Source organism: Polypterus senegalus, chromosome 9 (assembly GCF_016835505.1).
Source record: "Polypterus senegalus isolate Bchr_013 chromosome 9, ASM1683550v1, whole genome shotgun sequence".
Lineage (NCBI taxonomy): Eukaryota > Metazoa > Chordata > Cladistia > Polypteriformes > Polypteridae > Polypterus > Polypterus senegalus.
The window spans coordinates 17,372,247-17,393,952 of record NC_053162.1 but is presented as its reverse complement, the minus strand read 5'-3'; the positions used below and the strand labels follow the sequence as shown (position 1 = coordinate 17,393,952).

The following is a 21,706-nucleotide window of genomic DNA, read 5'->3' as shown; positions in this document are numbered from 1 at the left end:
TTCAGTGCGACTCTGCCTTTAAAAGTGCGAGCAGCCGCAAGTCCATTCAGGATCATTAATGGCTCGCTGCTGCGTTTGCAGGCTCGGTGCAGGATGATCTAACAGCGAGGAGCTGTCATTGGCTGCTGATGATGTAATTGTGTCAAGCGAGTGAGCGAGCGAGCGAGGAGAACGAGAGCTCCCATCTGAGGCTCTGCACAGTGACACACTGAGCCCAATTGAAGTGACAGAAAACTAAATGACATAACAGAAGAGGGCCGTCTGAGCTGTCACCACTCCACCGTTGAAACCTAGCATGACGTTCTCAAACCCGCTCAACCCGATTAAGGTGCATTGTGGGAGCCAAACCTTACCCTGGCAGCGTGGAGCACAAGGTTGGAACCAAGCCTTGCCAAGGTACCAGTCCACTGTTGCACCCATTACACAAGAACATACAAAACGTACAAAATGAGAAGAGACCATCCAGTCCTTCAAGCCTGTTTGTTTAGCTGCTGTGCTAAACTTTGGGACATTGACACAGATTTTTTTGATTTACCCCACAATCTGCCTCTGCAGTTTAAAATTACAAATGAAACATTCATTTTAGAGTATTTGCATACACTTTTAATCACACCAAACATTATGGAGGGCACTGCAAAACCTAAGCTGTTCCAATATCTCATCTGCATACTTCTTAAACGTTGTTAACTCCACATCTCAAAAGGTTGTTCCAGATTCCCACAAGTCTTTCAGTAAAGAAGTGCTTCCTGGCTCCATTCCCGCATATACACCCACTATTCTTAACCTAACATGTACGTCTTTGAGGATATCTGAAGGCACAGACACAGCATGCAAACTCCATATGAGCAACGACCCGACACAATATTCAAGCCTTAGTAAGGTGCTGGATTCCTATGGCAGCAGTGCACTAATAGTTCACAGTCCACTGCACTAGCAGGTCACCCACTGTCGAAACATACACCCAAAACTGGACATCTGTGTGACGGCTGGGATGAGCAACATGAAACCACAACAATGTTCTGTCAAAGCTCTACCCCATAGGACTGATGGTAGCTGTGGTCCCTGCAAAGCTCTACTACTGAGCAATCAACAACAAATCAGAAGGCAGTTTGGGAGGGCTTGATTGACAAGAGCTTTTATACCGCAGTGCCTCCCACATATGAGTAATAGAAAAATACCTCTTCTCAAATACGGACCCCACAATGTGCTAATGATTGAGCTGCATGAGCAAGTGAAGTGGTACTCACACTGAAAAATGAAATCTGTTGTGCCACTGCTGAAAAGGCTTTGAGATTTTGGGAACTACAAAAAGGCACTATATAAAATAGTTAATCTTGGCAGCTGTGCACAGTGGGTTAAAAAAGTCATTAGACCCCATCATTATCAGCATACTTTACTGTGTTATAGATCTTCTATCTATCTATCTAAAAAGAGAGAGAAATGTGAAAGACACTATATGTGAAAGGCACAATACGATAGATAGATAGATAGATAGATAGATAGATAGATAGATAGATAGATAGATAGATAGATAGATAGATAGATAGTGTCAAAGATCGCTGGGATCCTTACCTGGCCAGGATGCCTGGAAGATCCGGAAGTGGACATTAAAAGCTTCCCGGGACACGAGAGGGCAACCGCCCTGGGCTATATAAGGACTATGGGAAAAGAGGGAAAAGGATTTACCTCGTTGGAACCCGTGGCCACTGCTAAGGGGCGCTTTCAGACTCGTGGGACCCGGAGAACTGTCACTTCCATCACACCAGGCAAGATGGCGGATGAACCCACCAGGGACGCCCGGAGTGCTTCCATTGGAAAGGGCAGCACTTCCTCCACACCAGGAAGTGCTGCCGGAAGGCCGTCATCAGCCACCTGGAGCACATCCGGGTGGGAATAAAAGGGGCCGCCCTCTTACACTCGAGGAGCTTGGGTCGGGAATGGGAGCAGGACAAAGCTCCCAGGAGGAGAATAGAGGCGGCTAAGGACTGTGAGAAGAGAGTTCATTGTGGGGGATTATTGCTGTGTGCTTTGTGTGGTGTTTGGGACTGAAACCTGTGTTTGTTTATGGCAAATAAACGTGTGACTTTTATAAAGATTTGGTTTCCGACTGGTGGTGTCTCACAATAGATAGATAGATAGATAGATAGATAGATAGATAGTTAGATAGATAGATAGATAGATAGATAGATAGATAGATAGATAGATAGATAAGGCACTATACAGTACAATAGATATGAAAGACACTATATAATAGATAGATAGATAGATAGATAGATAGATAGATAGATAGATAGATAGATAGATAGATAGATAGATAGATAGATAGATAGATAGATAGATAGATAGACTCTAACCGAGCTTCAGAAGTCAAATGCTGAGATGAGAGAACCAGTTGGAAGGATAACCAGCTTAGCAGCACTCCATCTCTCACTTGGATTTTTTCGTATGACATTTAAAGAACACCGAGAATATGAGGATCAAGATTATCTCATTTGATAAGAGAAATTGAACTCTTTCGGCAGAACTCCAAGTACTTTGTGTAGTGAAGAGTGGGCACTGCTCATCACCTACCTAATCCCATCCCTACGGTGAAGCATGGCGGTTGGCAGCATCATGATGTGCGGGTGCTTCTCACTGGCAGTTAGAAGGAAACTGGTCAGAACTGAGGGACGGATTCATTCAGCCAAAATACAGAGAGGTCCTTGTAGAAAACCCGCTCTTGACCTCACAACACCTCAGTGCAGGGTGACAGTGACAATGACACAAAGTGTACAGGGCCAGTCAATGTTGGAGTGTCTTTGAGACAAGTATCTAACTTTTCTTGAGTGGTGCAACCAAAGCCCAGACTTAAACTTGTGTGGAGAGACCTAAAGATGGTGGATGCTTTCCCATCTACTCTAATGGAGTTTGAGAGGACCAGCCAGGAAGAATGGGATAAACTGCCCAAATCCGGGTTTGCAAAGCTTGTAGAGACCTACCCAAAGAGACTTAAGGCTGTAATTGTTGCCAAAATGGGCTTCACCAAAGTACCGAATTAAGGGTCTGTGTACTTCTATGAATGAAAGGTTTTTTTTTTGTTTTATCATTTATTTTTTTTCATTAAATTGGCAGACCTTTCTGAAAGCACGTTTTCACTTTGTCATTGCGGGTTGTTGAGTGTAGATGGATGGGAAAGAAATAGAAAATGTATCCATTTAAAATAAAATTCACAAAACAATAAATTGGGTCACAAGTGAAGGGGTCTGCGTACTTTCTGACTCCACTGGACACCAGTGACTAAGACGTTACATTATTACTAGCTCTGTCTCCCCCTTTGCTGACTCACTATGAGAGCGAGAGTGAGTCACTTGACCTGGCAGTTCTCCAGTTTTGACATTCTGGATGTAAACAAGTGTAATGTAACAGGAAAAGCACCTTGGAATGTTCTTCAGTCTGAAAGGCTCTATATACAGTATATAAAAACCTGAAGGGTGCAGTTTCAGGGAACCTCCTCTGACTCACTGGATGAACTGCTAACCTGCTGAGGCTCACATTTCTAAATATTTAAACATAATAACAATAATAATAATAATAATAATAATAATAATAATAATAATAATACATTTTATTTATATAGCGCCTTTCCCATGCTCAAGGTGCTTCACAGAGTCTTAGAAAAAAAACAGCAGGGTATATGTAACATTAGATACAACTGTTTTCCTGAATAGAACAAAGAAACAGATAACAAAGCATTACATAGAACAAAGAACAATAAACCAGAGTAAAATACTAAATTCAACACTAAAAGAAAACTTAACAAATAACCTCATTTGTGATATAACAGACACACAAATTATCCTGAGCACCTGGACAGAGAGGTAAACTGAAAGAAAGTGCAGAATGTTAAGTTAAGTTAAAAGCCCTCCTAAATAGACGAGTTTTAAGTTGTTTTTTAAAAGAATGAATGGAGTCAGCTGATGTAATTCATTTCGGGGTGTCATTCCAAAGTCTGGGTGCTATGGAGCTGAAGGCCCTGTTGTCACCCATAGAGTGCAGGTTAGTGTGAAGCACAACAAGATTACCAGAATCAGAGGACCTTAGTAGGTAAACAGGAGCAGAGGGATTTAGAAGGTCACCGATGTTGTCCACTGCAAGGCCATTTAAAGCTTTGTAGGTTATCAGTAGAATTTTATATTCAATCCTGTAAGACACAGGGAGCCAGTGAAGGTGAAGCAGGATGTGTGTGATGTGCTCGCTCTTACTGGTTCGAGTGAGGACTCTTGCAGCCGAGTTATGAATAAGCTGGAGCTGTGACATGAGATTAGAAGGGGCACCTGCCATCAGTGAGTTACAATAATCGATGCGGGATGTGATAAAAGCAGGGACAATTTTCTCAGCATTAGAAAAGGAGAGGAAGGAGCGAACACGGGATAAGTTACGGAGGTGAAAGTAAGAAAGTTTCTTAACGTGGTTTATGTGGGCGGAATAAGAAAGGGAGGAATCAAAAATGACACCAAGATTCCTTGCATTAGAAGAAGGTCTGATGAGATCACCGTCAAGAGTGACTGAAAAGGAGCTCATTTTCTTAAGTAGCACTTTAGTGCCAGTTTGCAGGAGTTCAGTTTTGTTGCAATTTAATTTTAAAGAGTTCTGCTCCGTCCAGGTTTTAATTTCACTGAGGCAAGTTGTGAGCTGAGAAAACTCTGATGAAGTTCCACTTTTAACATTGAAATTGAGTTGAGTGTCAGATACATAAAAATGATAACCCAGTCCATAGCTACGAATAACATGGCCAAGGGGAAGCATATAAATACAGAAGAGAAGAGGGCCGAGGACAGAGCCCTGAGGAACCCCTTGTGTGACTGGCGCCAAGCTGGATCTGCTGTTGCCAAGACTAACAAACTCTTGCCTATCAGTCAGATAGGACTTGAACCACTGGAGGGCAGTGCCAGAGATACCCAGCATGTTCTCCATTCTGGACAGTAGAATGTCATGTCTGACAGTGTCAAATGCTGCACTGAGGTCTAATAGAATTAATATGCTGGTTTGTCCAGAGTCTACAAAGGTTACCCGAAGAAGAGGAGTTTCATAGCTGTGCTGCGCCCAGAAACTAAAAAGGGTTCCATCAAATTATTAGACGTGAAGGAATTGGTGAGCTGGGAGGCTACAACACGCTCAGGAACATTTGATAGAAAAGGTAAGTGGGAAATAGGCCAAAAATTGTTAAGATCGTCACCATCAAGACCAGCGTTCCCTTTTATTATTATTATTTATTATTATTTTATTATTATTATTATTATTATTATCCCCTTTATTAGCTGGGTTATTCAAGTCGGGTCACTGGGAGCCTGTCATGGAAGTGCTAGGTGCAAAGTGGGAACCCACCCAAGAATACACACACAGGCACACACGTTCATCCAGACTTGGCTCACCTTTACTGTAGAGTATTTGCTCTATAACTGTAAAGCACCTAAGAATGTGGTGAAAGGCACAATGTAAAATTCACTCACCTTTAAATGACAGAATAACTATAAAGCACTTTAACATGAATTATTATAAAAGGCACTACACAAAAACACAGTGTAGAGGCATCAATCCATCCTCGCCAACTTAACAGACTGAGTGAGTTGGTTAACCTGCAGGTGCTAATCTTTAAATACCCGTCTAAGATGAGTTGAAATCTATGCAATCAACATAGACCTCAGCCTTAAAGTTTGCAGTGCATCATCTACTGGTATACATTTTGTGATACATGATCTAATAAAATGTATTGCATTCCAACAGATGGCACATCACAAACATTTGTAGTAATGAATTGCATAACTGCAAATGTTTGTAATGCGCCATCTGTTAGAATGACAAATGCAATGCACATTCAACCCGCCTATCTGAAATTTCAATGTGTTGTGGATTCTCAGATGCTTTTCTGCTCACTGCAGTTGTACAGAGTGGGTATGTGAGTTACCGTAGTCTTTCTGTCAACTTGCATCAGTCTGGCCATTCTTCTCTGACCTCTCTCATCATCAAGGCACAACCATCCACAAAACCGCTGCTCGCTGGATATTTTTTGTTTATTGTGCCATTCTGATAAAACTGTAGAGACCATTGACTGTGAAAATCCTCTCAAACCAGCCTGTCTGGCACCAACAATCATGCCACGGGGTCAAAATCACTGAAATCACATTTTTTCACCAATCAGAAGTTTGACATGAACATTAACTGAAGCTCCCGACCTGTATCCATATGACTGGATGTATTATGCTGCTGCCATGTGATAGGCTGATTACATACTCGGCATGATAACCACATTTACAGGTTTTCTTAATACATTCTAAAATCTACTTGATCAAGTGCAGGGTTGTGAATGTGGGGCTAGAGGAACCAACCCAGGATGGGGTGCATTTACACAAGATTAATTTAGTGAACTTACAAAATGCATACACACTGAGATATGTTGTATAACATGTAACAGTATTTGTATGCAAAAGAATATCTAAGGAATCCACGTAGACATTTGTAGTGTACCATGCAATGTATATGTCTCTATTATATGCCATTTGGCATGGGATTCGAAAAAAAAAGAGTGTTAATGTTTGTAATGTGCCATCTGTTGGAATAACAAATGTAATACATTGTATAACTACAAATGTTTGTGATGCACCATCTGTTGGAATGACAAAAGAGAAGCATTTTATTTTTACAAGTTTGTGATGTGCCACCTGTTGGAATGCCAAATGCAATGCACATGTCTTTGTTATATCCCATTTGGTATGGAATTTGAAAAAAAAACACCAATTATGTTTGTGATGCACCATCTGTTGGAATGACAAATGCAATACATTTTATTTCTACAAGTGTTTCTGATGTGCCATATGTTGGAATGACAAACTCAATGCATATCTTTGTTATATCTAATTTATTGTGGAATACGTAAAAGGAACTATAAATAAATGCAAAATAAAAATCTTAAATGTTTACAGTGCACCGTGCACCATACAGTATATCTCTCTTATATATCATTTAATATGGGAGCAGCATTAATGTTTGTGATGTGCCAAATGTTGGAACGACAAATGGAATGTATATGTCTGTGTTTTTTTCCATTTGGTATGGGATTCATCAAAGTGACAATACATGTAAAAATATAAAAGATACATAATGTAACTTACATAAGAAAGATGTATAATTTAAGAGAAACAGAATCCTTTATATATATATATATGTGTGTGTGTGTGTGTGTGTGTGTGTGCACTTAAGAAAGAAATAATGGTGAATTCTATGAAAATTTGATCGCTTGATTCCATTAGAGTTAATAAAAAATAATAAAAAAACAGCTGAGAGTCAGGTTAGAGCATATTACACATAATGTTTAGCCAAAGTCTAAAATGCATTTGGCGCACGAGTGTATAATTCGTATGCATTCATGAATTATAGAGATACATAACATGATGATGTCACAGTGATGTGACCTATTAAAAACTAATACAGAAATTCTGTTTTTTTTTTCAGCTAGTTTACTAATATTCCGTTAATTCGATCCAAACACTCGTGGAAACGCGTTGAATACTTTAGCGGAATGCCCAGCTCTGTTTTGATGTGCACTGCGGTGCTACTTACTGAAGGATTTTCAACTTAGCATTTTTAATGCTTTCAGGATGTTGGAGTTCCAGCTCCGGTCTTACACTGCACTCAATATCTAAACACTGACTTAAGAGCATTTCCATAAAACTCCGATAAGCTGCGCTGATTGCTAAACCTAAAAAAAACGCTAAGGTAAAGTACATAAGCAATCGTTAATGAAGATGCCGTCCTGGGCTTTTAATAGCTTATTTATTTATTTTTTATTTATTTATATATATATATATATATATATATATATATATATATATATATATATATATATATATATATATATATATATATTAAAGGTCAGGTTTACACACCTAAAAGAAATGGGTTCAAGGCTGCCCCAAACGACGCGACGCAAATATGCAGACTGACTTGACTCCCGTCAGCCTTGCCGCTCGCACTACGTGTCATTGAAGGGTTCGCTTCAGGAGAGCTTGCTACTGTTTTCCTGGAATTCCATTGATTTCTTTCAACACAAAAAAGAAAGCCAAAGGCAAACAAAAAAGGAAAAAAAAAGTGAGAAACGGAAAACGGTGCTGTGTACTCAGTCTGGATCAGCGGGTCACGAGTGTCACAAACACAACGAAATGGCTTTTAAATGACAGCTCTAATGAAAACAAGGCAGAGATCCTTCCTGCGCTGGCGCAACTGCCGTCGGCACACATGCCAGCCATCTGCAAGTAAAAATAATAAAAATAATAACATAAAAAGGGGGAATCCAAGGGAAAACAAAAGCAGTAAAAGTACACAGTGATGTAAAGTGCAGAGGTGCTCGTTAAGTATAATAAAATAGCAAGAAAGGAAAGAATACAACATGCACGAGGAATCCGCTGCGGAGCCCTCTTGATCGTACGGCAGTGACGTCACGTCCCGAAAGTGCACTGGCTCCGATCTGGGGGCCATATGACCCGCTGCAAGCCTGCGCTATGGACAAGTAATCTGTTCACAATCTATTTATCTACGCCATTCCCCATTTTCGGACAGATCAAAGATTGTATTATCACAGGAAGGGATTAGTTTTAACCCTATACATTATCTATGTTTTTCAACATTGCCGGAGTCGAGGGGCATTCTGTAGGACATGCAGCAAATTGCGTCAGATCCCTGGATTTATTTGGGTATAGGTCACTTATAAAGAGGCTTAATCTCTCTTAGCTATACGTAGCAGCATATGGCCAGTCATTAAGGGATGTTGATCTTTGGCAGCAGGGAATGTTGACAGTGTTTAACACACATCTTTAGTAAACCTGGGTTAAAAGAGAGAATACAAAATGGGGGTTCAGTGCACGGATCGATGGGACAATGCTATAGTTTAGCTGCTAAGGAACTGAATGTTGATCATCAAGGACACTGCTCTGTGATCCTGGGCAATTCACTTCATCTGCTAGTGCTGCAAATGTAAGACACGGTGAACAAAAAACGGGATCTTTCAAGTCAATGATTTATATGGGAAGTGTTTGCGCGATTTTTTCCATGTAAATCCACAACTTTATTATTTGCCAGTCGATTTATATTGTCAGCTTAAGTATTTTAAGTAGAGTTTACAAATTGTCCCTTTAATTGGAACTACATTTTAAAATATGAATCTGTGAATTGAATTGATGTCAACATTGTACATCTTAATAAATTAAGTAAATCCACCTTAATAAATTAATGAAATCCTAATTAAAACTATATGTTGTGTTTATTAAATACACTCGAGTTGATGAAATTAATTAATCAACGTGCAGATGACTTCAGCAATTTAAAACTGAGGTCATGTTAAAGCACTCCAATACATTACATATTACTGATTTCAAATAACTGTTTATACTGTATTATTTAAATAAATAAATAACGCCTTTTCATTAATTTCACTTGATTGTGCTTTTTGCTTAATCTTATCTTTGATTACAATGTTGTATTGGAAGCAACAAATGTAAATCGTCTTCCTCAACAACACCAATATGGAAGAACATTCGTTTCAAAACTAAATGCAATCCAACGTGATGCAGATCTACGTGTTTAATTTTTAATTGATCGTAGTTAAAAACATATCCACCAAATGACCGATTTCTTTTCACTATGGACGCAATTTTCGTGCCCATTTTAAAATACTATACAAAATTTCATGGCATTTTAATTCATGTCCAAATATCAGGTATCGTAACTTAAAACAAACTAAACGTATTGCGGCTGCTCCGACAGTACTGCATTTCGATTCAAGACCACGCACTGATCGTTAAAACTGAATGTGATCAAATGAACAATCAGCGTCAGAAGGTGGGGCAAAGGGCGTCAGTGGTTAAGGTGAGAGGCGTTCATCTTCTTGATGTTTCTGTGCTCTCATGGCAAACATGTTTCGTCGATGTGGAGTGATTAACAGAAAAGGTATTAAGTATGCTTTATGCCTTGCTGAAAAGCTTTACTCTTATGTTAAGTTATCTGAATACAGGGGGTCCTCAGGTTATGACACAGTTCCGTTCCTACAACAGTGATGTAACCCGAATTTTGGTGTAAGTCGAAACACACCCTAGCCTAAGTCACTTACCTATCCTAACACATTTGCAAAATCGTAATCTAGAATATAACAACACAACTAAGCCACAGAAAAAGGCTGTGTGCCAGGGGACAAAGGCGGGGTACTAACCTCTCTTTCTTTATTCCCACAGAAAGACCGAAGGAATGCTGCCTCCCTAACCACGCACTACCACTTCCGCATTCCTTCCTTCCCTCTGGTCCACTTCTGATGACGTCATGACTCCCATCCACCACCTCGGTTCCTTTCCAGCATTCCATCTGTCTGTTTCCGGTCCCTGCCCATAAATTGTTCCCTTACGCCATGTTTTGCTGTCTGTTGTAAAGCTTGTATAGCCATCACTGTCCTAATGATCCTACAGTATACGGGGCCAGAAAACCCTAAACCTTTATGATTCTGTTGTCTTTTTCTTACTATATACAAATGTAAAAAGCCTGGGCTCCTACAAACTTTTGAAATCATCAGAAGAAAAATTCAAATGCAGATTCGGCGGTTTCAATTTGTGGATGTGCTCACCCCCCTTGTCTAACAGCGGCCTAGCGAGTTTCTTTCCTCTCGGAGGTTTCGTTTTGCTGATGTGCTCGCCTCACTTGTGTATTAGCGGCTAAGCGATTTTGTCTCTCATCGGCGGTTTCATTTTGGCGATGAAGTCGCTTTCTTTCAGCTTCATGCGGTAGTCTCGTACTTCTTTCCTCTTCCGACTCGTTCACTTGGGACCACCTTGCCGGCTCTTTCAGCTTCGTGCTGTAGCCTCGCACTTCCAGGACAGACAGACAGACACACATTTATATATAAGATATATACACACTAATATTTATAGGTCAAATCCTGTTATAGCGAATACCAAAGTAAAAAACCTTTCATTAAAATGAATACTTTTTGTTGGCCTAGATAAAGGATCATACAACATCATGTTAACAGATTTTATTTTAATGAAATGTAAAGTACAGTATAAACCTTTATATGTTTATAAAGAGTAACAAATGTTTTTTTGACCAAAAATGGCCACCAAAGATAATAATGTGATGCAAAACATAATTAATGCCGTGCCTATTCTTTCATAGAGTTTCGGGAACCCTGAAACAGTCTGTTTTGTTCTTGTTGGTGATGGTCTACTGTGAAATTTACGGTCTCTGGCAGACTCAACGAGGATCAGCGAAAGTGTAGATATTACATCATTCAGGTATAGCTGAATTCTGAGTCACTGCTCCACCAAGTGTCCGTGTGGCTAGTTGTGTCATGTGTAGATACTGTACTGTTCTAGTTTCATAGCATTTCTGAAAGTTTTTTTTGTGATGAACAAAAAAGTGGGAAACAGCATCAGTTTACATGGAAAAAAAGTTGGATGTAACATCTCATTTTCTTTATGTATTCAAACTTGTATTTCTATTTAAAAAAAGTTACATCCATGTCTTTTAATGTTTATGAAGCACTGTTTTTTTATACAGGTATTGTCAAGCTTGGGTCACAGAGTTGTATGAGAAACAGGAAAATGAGTTTCCAAGGAAAATACAGGTTACTTTATTACTGTATAGAGAAGGCAGGTAGAGTCTCAAGGCTTCATTCAAAATGGGAGCTGTTACATTAGCACTCAAGCACACGGGATAGGAGCTGAGACACCTGATTTAGGTCCCATCTTCTGTTTGGAAGAATTTTTAGCGGCTTGGAATTACCAAACTTGCAGGCCAGGAGAACACAGGGAAGAGCAGGTTAAGGCCCAATGTTCCAAACATCGTGGGACAAGAATGCTACGTGGTAAGCATGACTCTGCAGAAGACAACCAATTGCTTTGTCCTTGGTTTACCATTTACCAAATGCAGCAGAGAGAGCAGCTATGGAGCTGTCCTTGAAGCGCTGCCATCAGAGATGGTGAATCGTTGGCAACCCCGGCCACAATAGTATACGTATTTTCCCCATATTCATTAGCACAAAATTTCTGTTATAACTAAATATTTTTATGGTCCCATGAATTTCGTTACAACAGAATTCCACCTGTATATCTACTAAAAGATTTAAATTCCATTCTAACTGTAGAAAGATGTGGGGATCCCTTGGCACACAAAGCAACAAAAGTGGCCGAATTTCATGAAAAATATCATAGTTCATGCAAACTAAACATAGTCAGGTACATCAAATAAGTTTATTTTAAGCTAAATGAATTTAATGCAACAAGGGTAAATGGGCACACCTTGTTTGGAGCATTGAAAAAGTGTTAATGTTGAACAAGATTAACATAATATTCGTCAACAGTGATAACAGTCCCCGAGGCTGATTACGCCACTGTTGAAAGAAAATAACGGAATGGCTTTGATTCAATTACATCAATTAATGTGTTAATGTGACGTCTAAGAGATTTTGTCAACCTTTTCTATAAAATACAATATAATACCATAAACTTAAATCAGATAAATAAAGTAAACATCTCCAGGCGTTCATTATCTTCAGTGCACACACACTTAAAAACAAAAGGTGCCAGAGCGGCTCTTCAGAGCGATGCCGTAAGGGGAACCATTTTTAGTTTCCTACAAAACCATCCACATGAACGTTCCAAAAAGATCCTTGGATCAGTAACAGAGTCTATAAATATCTATAATAACAGATTTATAAAATTCCAATGGGTTTTTGATTTTAAAAGCCCTCTTGTTGGATGCAATAACACAAGCTAAGTTCAGGCTTTTTTGATCTGTTAGTATTCTACCTACTATACCTTAAAGATTTGTATTTTGTTCACATATTATGAGCATTTTCAAAGCCCTAATATCCAATTTCATATGCAAGGAACTGGAAACCTTCAGACCCAGAGTGATTCTTTGGAGCAATGCAGTAGGGGAACCATTTTTGGTTCCCTAGAAAACCATCCACATGAAGGTTCCGAAAAGATCCTTGGATCAGTAAGCAGCTCTAGAAATATCCATAATAACAGATTTATGATATTCCAATTGATTTCTGATTTTAAAAGCACTCTTGCTGCATACAACAACACAAGCTAAGTTCAGGCTTTTGTGATCTCTTAGTATCTTGCCTATTATACCTTAGAGATTTCTAATTTGTTCACATATTAGGAACCTTTTCAAAGCCCTAATATCCAATTTCATATACTAGGAACTGGAACCATTCTGAGCCAGAGTGGTTCTTCAGAGCAATGCTGTAAGGGAATCATTTTTGGTTTCCTACAAAACCATCCACATGAAGGCTCTGAAAAGATCCTTGGATCAGTAACAGGCTCTATCTTCTTCTTTTGGCTGCTCCCGTTAGGGGTCGCCACAACAGATCATCTTCTTCCATATCTTTCTTTTCTCTACATCTTGTTCTGTCACACCCATCACCTGCATGTCCTCTCTCACCACATCCATAAACCTTTGCTTAGGCCTTCCTCTTTTTCTCTCGCCTGGCAGTTATATCCTTAGCATCCTTCTCCCAATATACTCAGCATCTCTCCTCTGCTCATGTCCAAACCAACGCAATCTCGCCTCTCTGACTTTGTCTCCCAATGTCCTGTCCATCCTTGTCACATTCAATGCAAATCTTAGCATCTTTTACTCTGCTACCTCTCTACTGCTTTCTGGTCAGTGCCATCTCCAGCCTATATAATATAGCTGGTCTCACTACCATCCTGTAGACCTTCCCTTTCACTCTTGCTGATACCCGTCTGCCACAAATCACTTCCGACACTCTTCTCCAACCATTCCACCCTGCCTGCACTCTCTTCTTCACTTCTCTTCCACAATCCCCATTACTCTGTACTGTTGATCCCAGGTATTTAAACTCTTCCACCTTCACCAACTCTACTCCCTGCATCCTCACCACTCCTCTGACCTCCCTCTCTTTCACACACATGTATTCTGTCTTGTTCCTACTGTCCTTCATTCCTCTCCTCTCTAGAGCAGATCTCCACCTCTCCAAGGTCTCCTTAACCTGCTCCCTTCTATCGCTACAGATCACAATGTCATCTGCAAACATCACAGTCCACGGGCACGCCTGTCTAATCTCATCTGCCAACCTGTCCATCACCATTGCAAATAAAAAAGGGCTCAGAGCCGATCCCTGATGTAATCCCACCTCCAACTTGAATAACTTGAGTAACAGGCTCTATAAATATCCATAATAACAGATTTAAAAAGTTTCAATAGGTTCCTGATTTTAAAAGCACTCTGGCTGCATACAATAACACAAACTAAGTTCAGCTTTTCTTAATCTGTCCATATCCTGCCTATTAAACCTTTAACATTTTTATTTTGCCCACATATTAGGAACCTTTTCAAACTCCAAATATCCAATTTCATATGCAAGGCACCCTTCACAGACTGAAATGGTTTTTTGTCAAGCAATGGTTCTTGGAGGAACCACACAACCCAGTAATGTGCCAATACAGGACTATTTTTTAAGTATGCAATGCCATCAGAAAGTATTTCGACCCCTTCAAACCCACCATGGACAAACCAAACGTGTTGCTTTCTAGCATAATGTAAAATTTTGTCGAATCGGCTTAATCCAGCACAGTCCATCATAGGGTCCAATTTTGCACACACCACTCACATGAAGTCAGGATGATGCTACTCTAAGTGTTAAAATTATGTTTTAATTAACTAAATGTATTATTTCAGGCTGTACAGAACACACCAGTGCTGCCACAGTGGCTACTTTTACAAATCTGCTTTAGCAATCATTCATTTGTTCAACTTGCTTTTTCCACTACAGGACTGCAAACAGCCACAGAGCAGGGCAAGGAGGGGCACCTGGTGGAAATCTGGGATGTCAGTGCATTGCCTCTTGTGTGCATGAGCGTGCACACACACACATTTCTGATTTGAGGTTGGTAACCCACAGTCCTCAGAGAAAACCAGCAGAACCACAATGAAGAATTTCTAATGGAGAAATGAAGGTTCAAGAACTTTTAGGGGGATAAGCAGTCTGATGCCACACCATGCCATGTAGTTTTTGAGAAGATCATGGAATTCCGAATCAGGCACATTACCTGCATAGTGAGGGAGCGTCAGTTACGGCACTACAACCATGTGGCGCATTTCCCGGAGGGTGATCCAACTTGTAAGATCCTCATTGTTGGAGACCCAAGTGGCTGGACCAGGCCAAGGGGTCACCCACGTAACACCTGGCTGTGGCAGACAGAGGGTCATTTCCTGAGGGCAAGATTGGACCTCGTGTCTGCCGGGGGGATTGCCAACCGGGATCTTGAGTTATTTCATTGTGGAGTGGGTGCGGCAACACACTGTACCAGTGCATGCTCCCGAACTTGACTTGACTTGACTTGCAGCATTACAATGGAAGAGAAAACAATCCAGTGAAAATATGGTGCATATTTAATAATCCAGAGCAAATCTGACAGTGTTGTTTGACCACTTAGAGAGTTTGTATGGAAACACTCCATTCATATCTACACGTCTAAGGGTTACATTAACATGATGCAAGTTCATTTACCACTGATGATTTTGCTGAACGCTTTTAGTCCATTGTTATGATTAATCATCAGTATAAATATTGTACTTTATTTAATTAAGGGACCATATTTTTCAGTTATCATTTTTCATTATAACATTGTTCAGTAGCAAACTAATAAATTACAAAAGTTGCAGCATTGTATTTATCAACACATTCATTTTCTGACCTAATTATTTAGTTAAGGCAGTTTAATTTTCGTAAAGTAAGGGAACACTGGCCTCAGATAACTATAAAATAATCACATTTTATTTACTTACTTATTTTCTATTGGGCTCTGTGATGAGCTGCTTCCTGTCTTGTACCCTGTGCTATCAGACTAGGATCTGACCCGCTGTGACCCTAATGTGGATTATTATTATTATTATTATTATTATTATTATTATTATTATTATGACTGCCACGATAATAATGGACACAACAAGAACAACCATACAAAAAAAAAATACTACTGTTATTATTGTCTTTTTATTTGTAGTTATAATAATACTGACAATCACTACAACATATAACTAACTATAAAAACATCAGCTATAATAATGACACTTAATAACAATGCTACTACTACTACTAATAATAAAAGTAGTAAGAATAATAGCTACAACAATGGGTATAATAACATCAACCTATATATAAAAAAAGTTATAATAATGTTGAGAAAATAATAACAATGCTACTGCTACTACTACTACTACTACTACTAATAATAATAATAATAATAATAATAGTGACAATTACTACAATGACAATAACTAAAAACAACTAAATCAACAACTAAAAAAATCACATCTATAATAATGGTGAAACATTAACAACAAGGCTACTACTACTACTACTACTACTGCTACTACTACTACTACTACTAATAATAATAATAATAAATTGCTGAGACAATAAAAACAATGAGAGGACAACTACTACTACAGTACTACTGCTAATAATCATAATAATAGTGACAATTACTACAATGACAATAATAACACCAACAACTACATGCAGAAATAACAGCTATAAAAATACTGACACATTAATAACAATGCTACCACTATTAATGCTACTACTAATAGTAATAATAATAATAATAACAGCCAAAATAACTACAGCAATGACTAAAATAACCCCAGCAACTACAAAATCAACAGCTATAATAATGCTAGGAAAAGATAAAAAACAATGACATGACAACAACTACTACTACTGCTAATATTAACAGGGACAATAACTATGACAATTTCAAAAATATAACAAACAACTATAAAAACAGCAGCTATAATCAGGCTGAGACATTAGTAGTAAACAATGCTACTACTACTACTACTATTACTACCAATGCTACTACTACTATTACTAATATTATTATTATTAACAGTGACAATAATGACTCCAACAACTATAAAACAATGGCTATAATAATGCTGAGACACTAAAAACAATTTTGCTGCTACTACTACTAATACTACTTCTACTATGAGACATTAATAACAATGCTACTACTACTACTACTACTACTACTACTACTAATAATAATAATAATAATAATAATAATAATAATAATAATAACAGTGACAATAACTACAACAGTGGCAATAATGACATAAACAGCAAAAACAAAAACAACAGCTATAGTAATGTTGACAATATTAAAAAAACAATGCTGCTACTACTACTCTTATGGCTAATGCTAGTACTACTACTACTACTAATAGTAATAATAGCAGTGACAATAGCTGCAACAGTGACAATGACACCAACAACTATACAAAAGGCTATAATAATGCTGAGACATTAATAACAAAAATGTTGTTGCTGCTACTACCACCACCACCACAACTATTATTATTACTATTAGTAGTAGTAGTAATAACAGTGAAAAATACTACAACAGTGGTAGTAATGACATCAACACCAACAACCAAAACAACAGCTATAGTAATGCTAACAATAATGACAATAATAATTTTGTCCATAACAAAAATAACCTCATGATCAACACGATCAATAATAATAACAATATCTATGTGATTTATAAAAATAATTACAGTGAAAAAATTACACAATAAAAGTAACAATAATAATCATAATAGCACAACTAAGAATAAAACAATGTTAATATTACTATTACTACTACTGCTACTGCTACTACTACTACTACTATGACTAACAATAATATTTATAAGAAACAGTACATTAAACAATATCAACTATTAATAATATCAATAAAATATAAAAGAAAACGTATAATAATAATAATAATAATAATAATAATAATAATAATAATAATAATAACAACGTCTCATTTAATTAACCCTCGCTACGTTTCGCTAGGTCATCTCTAAGTAACCCAGCCTTTCTGGAACGAAATACTGTAGTTAGAAGCTGCATGAAGATCCCTAAAGCGCTGCCTATTTTGCGAGATGTTACGCATGTTTGTGTGTGTGTGAAGTGGGGATTACGCTCTCTGTTGGCAGCCGGTGGGATCAAAAGAGAAACCAAATAACTTTCACTCTTTAAAATCCAAAAAGACACTCCCTTTTACTCCAAGTCCCATTCAGGGACCATTCATATAAACGTCTCCCTTAAAGTCGCACGACCCATTTTTTTCTCTACTTCAGCAAACGGCATCACTGACAGATAAGCAGAGATAGCAAAAATTATAAACGGAGTGCAGTGGATGTCTTTAACAAGTGATAGATAGATAGATAGATAGATAGATAGATAGATAGATAGATAGATAGATAGATAGATAGATAGATAGATAGATAGATAGATAGATAGATAGATAGATAGATAGCACCATCGGGGTAGCTTACACATCTACAACACACGGCATCTGCACGCGAAATGGTACAACTGGCATACAGTAGCGTGCGAGGGGACTTGTGAACCGCACTTTTTCCCTCACAGCCCCCCGTTAGTCTCCCGTTAGCTCATCGTTGTGGTACACGCGCGAGTTTCGCACCAAGTTTGTCACACCACCTTCAACTTCCAGTAGCAAACGAAACCCACTTCGGAGGCCCACAACAGCGAAGATATCGTTTTCAAAAATGCCACCTTCCCCCAAACCAAATGTTAAAAGTGGCCCGCCTACTAAACTCAGATTACTGCTGTCATCGCGTTCGTGTGAGCAGATCTTCTCATTATCAGCAGTTCTCAAGTACGGTGGAGCAAGGACATATTGATGAAAACCGTGTGAGAAACGCGTGTGCGTATGGTGTGACACTCTTTATTTTAGAGCTCGAGTCTAAAGCTAAAGTTGATCAGATTTTAAAGCAATACGTACATTTAAATGTAAAGCGTTTCTGTTTGTTTCGTTTGAATGACAAAGTCACAGGCGCAAGGCGTCTGATAAATCTCGCTTACTGATCAGTACATATAATGATTTTTGTAATGCTAGGATTCGTCTTCTCAAATTTGAAATGAATTGCAGCCTCTGCTCTGCAGTGATCACATTTGAGCTTCTGCCCCGATCTGGGTTTTTTTTTTTTTTTTTGTATTCTAAATTTAATGTTTCAACATACACTTCGCTATTATATATGTCCTTGGCGTTGAAATTTCGTTTTGGTGAACAGTGGAAGGGTCTAAAATGAGGGTTGGTTTCTGTACGTGTGTAATCACATCAGATATGGCAGTAATTTAAACTCGGGACGTCAAAGCCGTCTAGTTTTAATTCATCTGGAGTGACGCACCTTTACCTACACTCCGTATGGGGTGCCCTGCGTTACATTCGAGCTGCATTTGGTCACCACGTCGTTACATAACACTCAAATGTTTGCGGAGGTCTGTTTGGTTTGTTGAGGGGCGCCGGGGGAAGAGGAGGAAACGAAGAGGCCAGTGTGTGTGTGTATGTGTGTGTTTATGTGTAAGGTGGGTGGGGGCTGGGGGTCCTGAATACTTAACTGAGGTGCCGCCCTCCGTTTTGTAAAGGTATTGAGTTAAAGTGATAAGAGTAGGGCAAGCTGTCAAACTGCGAGTGCTGCAATCATAGCGACTTCCCTAAAACATGATCGCCGGCGATCCGTATTCAAACCGTGGAGCAGTTGCCGGTTCAGTTACAAAGTGTATCATGTAAAAAATCAAAAATAAAAATTAGTAATAGTTGTAATAATAATGAGAAGAAGAATCGGAGCTCCAAATCTCAGGTCTTCTCTATGAAGTCAGCGGTGCAACTTTCGCGTGAGTGCGGGCGGACTGACGGGCTGCTGAGTATGTGTGCTGGGGGCGGTGTTGTTGATTGGTTTTCCGTGAATCTAATACAATACTTCACACAATACATCGTCGAGGGGCTTTGATCACCGATCGGTGTGTGCGGGGGGCTGAAGCGGAGAGACGCCTGTTCTGCTACTTCATTTACTTGTATAAACTCGGGTGGTAATGCTTCACTTTTTTTTATAATTATGTCATTCAGGCTAACGTTATGAACAAAACATGCACACACAATCATGTATCCTATCTGTTATGGTTATTTATGCAAAGTTGTAAAGTTAAATGAGCGACAAAGCGGCTTTCTGCATCATAGGCTTAGAGGAATCCCGGAGGTAACTCCTCGCCTGTCAAACAGTCAATGGATATCCATTGAAGAAGTAACACTGACAAAAATAATTTTTGAGTTGGATTTGAGGCTTGTCCCACACACACATATATATATATATATATATATATATATATATATATATATATATATATATATATATATATATATATATAATCGATATATATGTAATCGATAATCGTCATTGTAATGCATATGCCTTAGGTCTATCCCGTTATTTCTATTACATGCCTGATGTGTCTGACACTATCGCTTCAAACAATAAATCGCAATGATAAGCGTAACACCAACGCCCCCCAAACCATCACCACCAACACCACTGGAAATGACGCCTAGGATATGCACATCGGTGATTGCCATTACACAGAATCTGCGGTAAAATTCGAATACCAGTACCAAAGATCGCGTGAAGGCAGAGAGTCTCACGCTGAACTTCAAGTTGCAAATCACTTGAAGGAAAAAGCAAGCAAACATTCGTGGTCTGCCCCCAAGACAAAACGTTTTGTTTAATTAACAAAAAAGTAAAAGGAAAAAAAAAGAAAAGAATAAGAAAGAAACTGCAAGCATGCGGTGCGCTATAAAATCACTAGATGAAATGATAACTTTTCATAATCCAAGTAAATAGCTATGGAGTATCATATTCTGAGCTTTGAAAAATGCTGAAAACGCAGCGAAACTTTTTGCAACTCCTGACTTTATAATATTATTCATTCGCCAGTAAATTTCCTCAAAATGAAGTAGCAATAACCACGTACCTGCAATCACCGCCGGGGATTTCTGTCCCCCTTCGGGTTTGATCCACATTTCCAAAGTGAATTTTCCTTTGGGTATCTCCGTGCCCGGCTTTAGCCGCAGCTGGTCCCCTTTGCCGGTAAAGTATACAGCCTTTCCCCGGCTGAGTGTGCTCTCCTCCGGTTGGGAGGAGCGATGGTGCTGGCGGGGCAATCGTCGATCCATCCCCGGTATGGAGCGTTTGCCCCGGGGCAACCTGGTCCCACAAGCCCCCTGGAACGGCCGACTAGCGTCCCTCTGGCGTAGCAAGTCCCGTTTAGACCTCCCTGTTCTGCGAGTTGCTCCACATTCGTATAATAAAGTGAGGTTTAAAAACAAGAGCCAAGACAGAAAGATGTTCAAAGTCCAAAGTTTCATTTTCAAAAAAAAAAAAAAAAATGAAAGAAAGCAAAGGAGAAAGAAAGAAAAAAAGCAAAAACAATTAAATGTCCCCCAGTTTTTATAGCTCTTCAGTATTCTCCTCGGGGTCTTTCCCAGTTGTTGACTGTGAATTAGCAGCTTGTCAAGGCACTGATTCTCCGGGAAAAAAAGCCAAGCACGGCGATGCTGTTATTTTTTTTTCTTTTTCCTTTATAAATAAGCCACGACCCCCTCTCTTTGCCCCTTCTTTAACGAAAAAAGTAAGACACACTTGAACACTGATTGAGGGAAAAAAATATGCTAATTCACCCAAGTGCTCCACCTTCCCAATAGAATGGATCCCATTAAACTAGAGTGATGACTAAGTAAGTAATCAATCAGTTTGGAGAGAGCTCAGGATAATTTCCTTTTCGGATTTCCCACCT

General features: G+C 39.0%; 1 protein-coding gene across 1 annotated transcript in view; it reads right to left on the bottom strand.

Annotated features, from left to right (window-relative positions):
• pappaa (pregnancy-associated plasma protein A, pappalysin 1a) overlaps positions 1-21,302 on the bottom strand; it is a 722,863-nt gene extending 701,561 nt beyond the window's left edge. The window contains exon 1 of the mRNA XM_039762740.1: positions 20,885-21,302. Coding sequence (XP_039618674.1) covers positions 20,885-21,278 — 394 coding nt within the window. The 5' untranslated portion in view covers positions 21,279-21,302. The remainder of the gene's footprint in view (positions 1-20,884) is intronic.
• Positions 21,303-21,706: the final 404 nt, after the last annotated feature.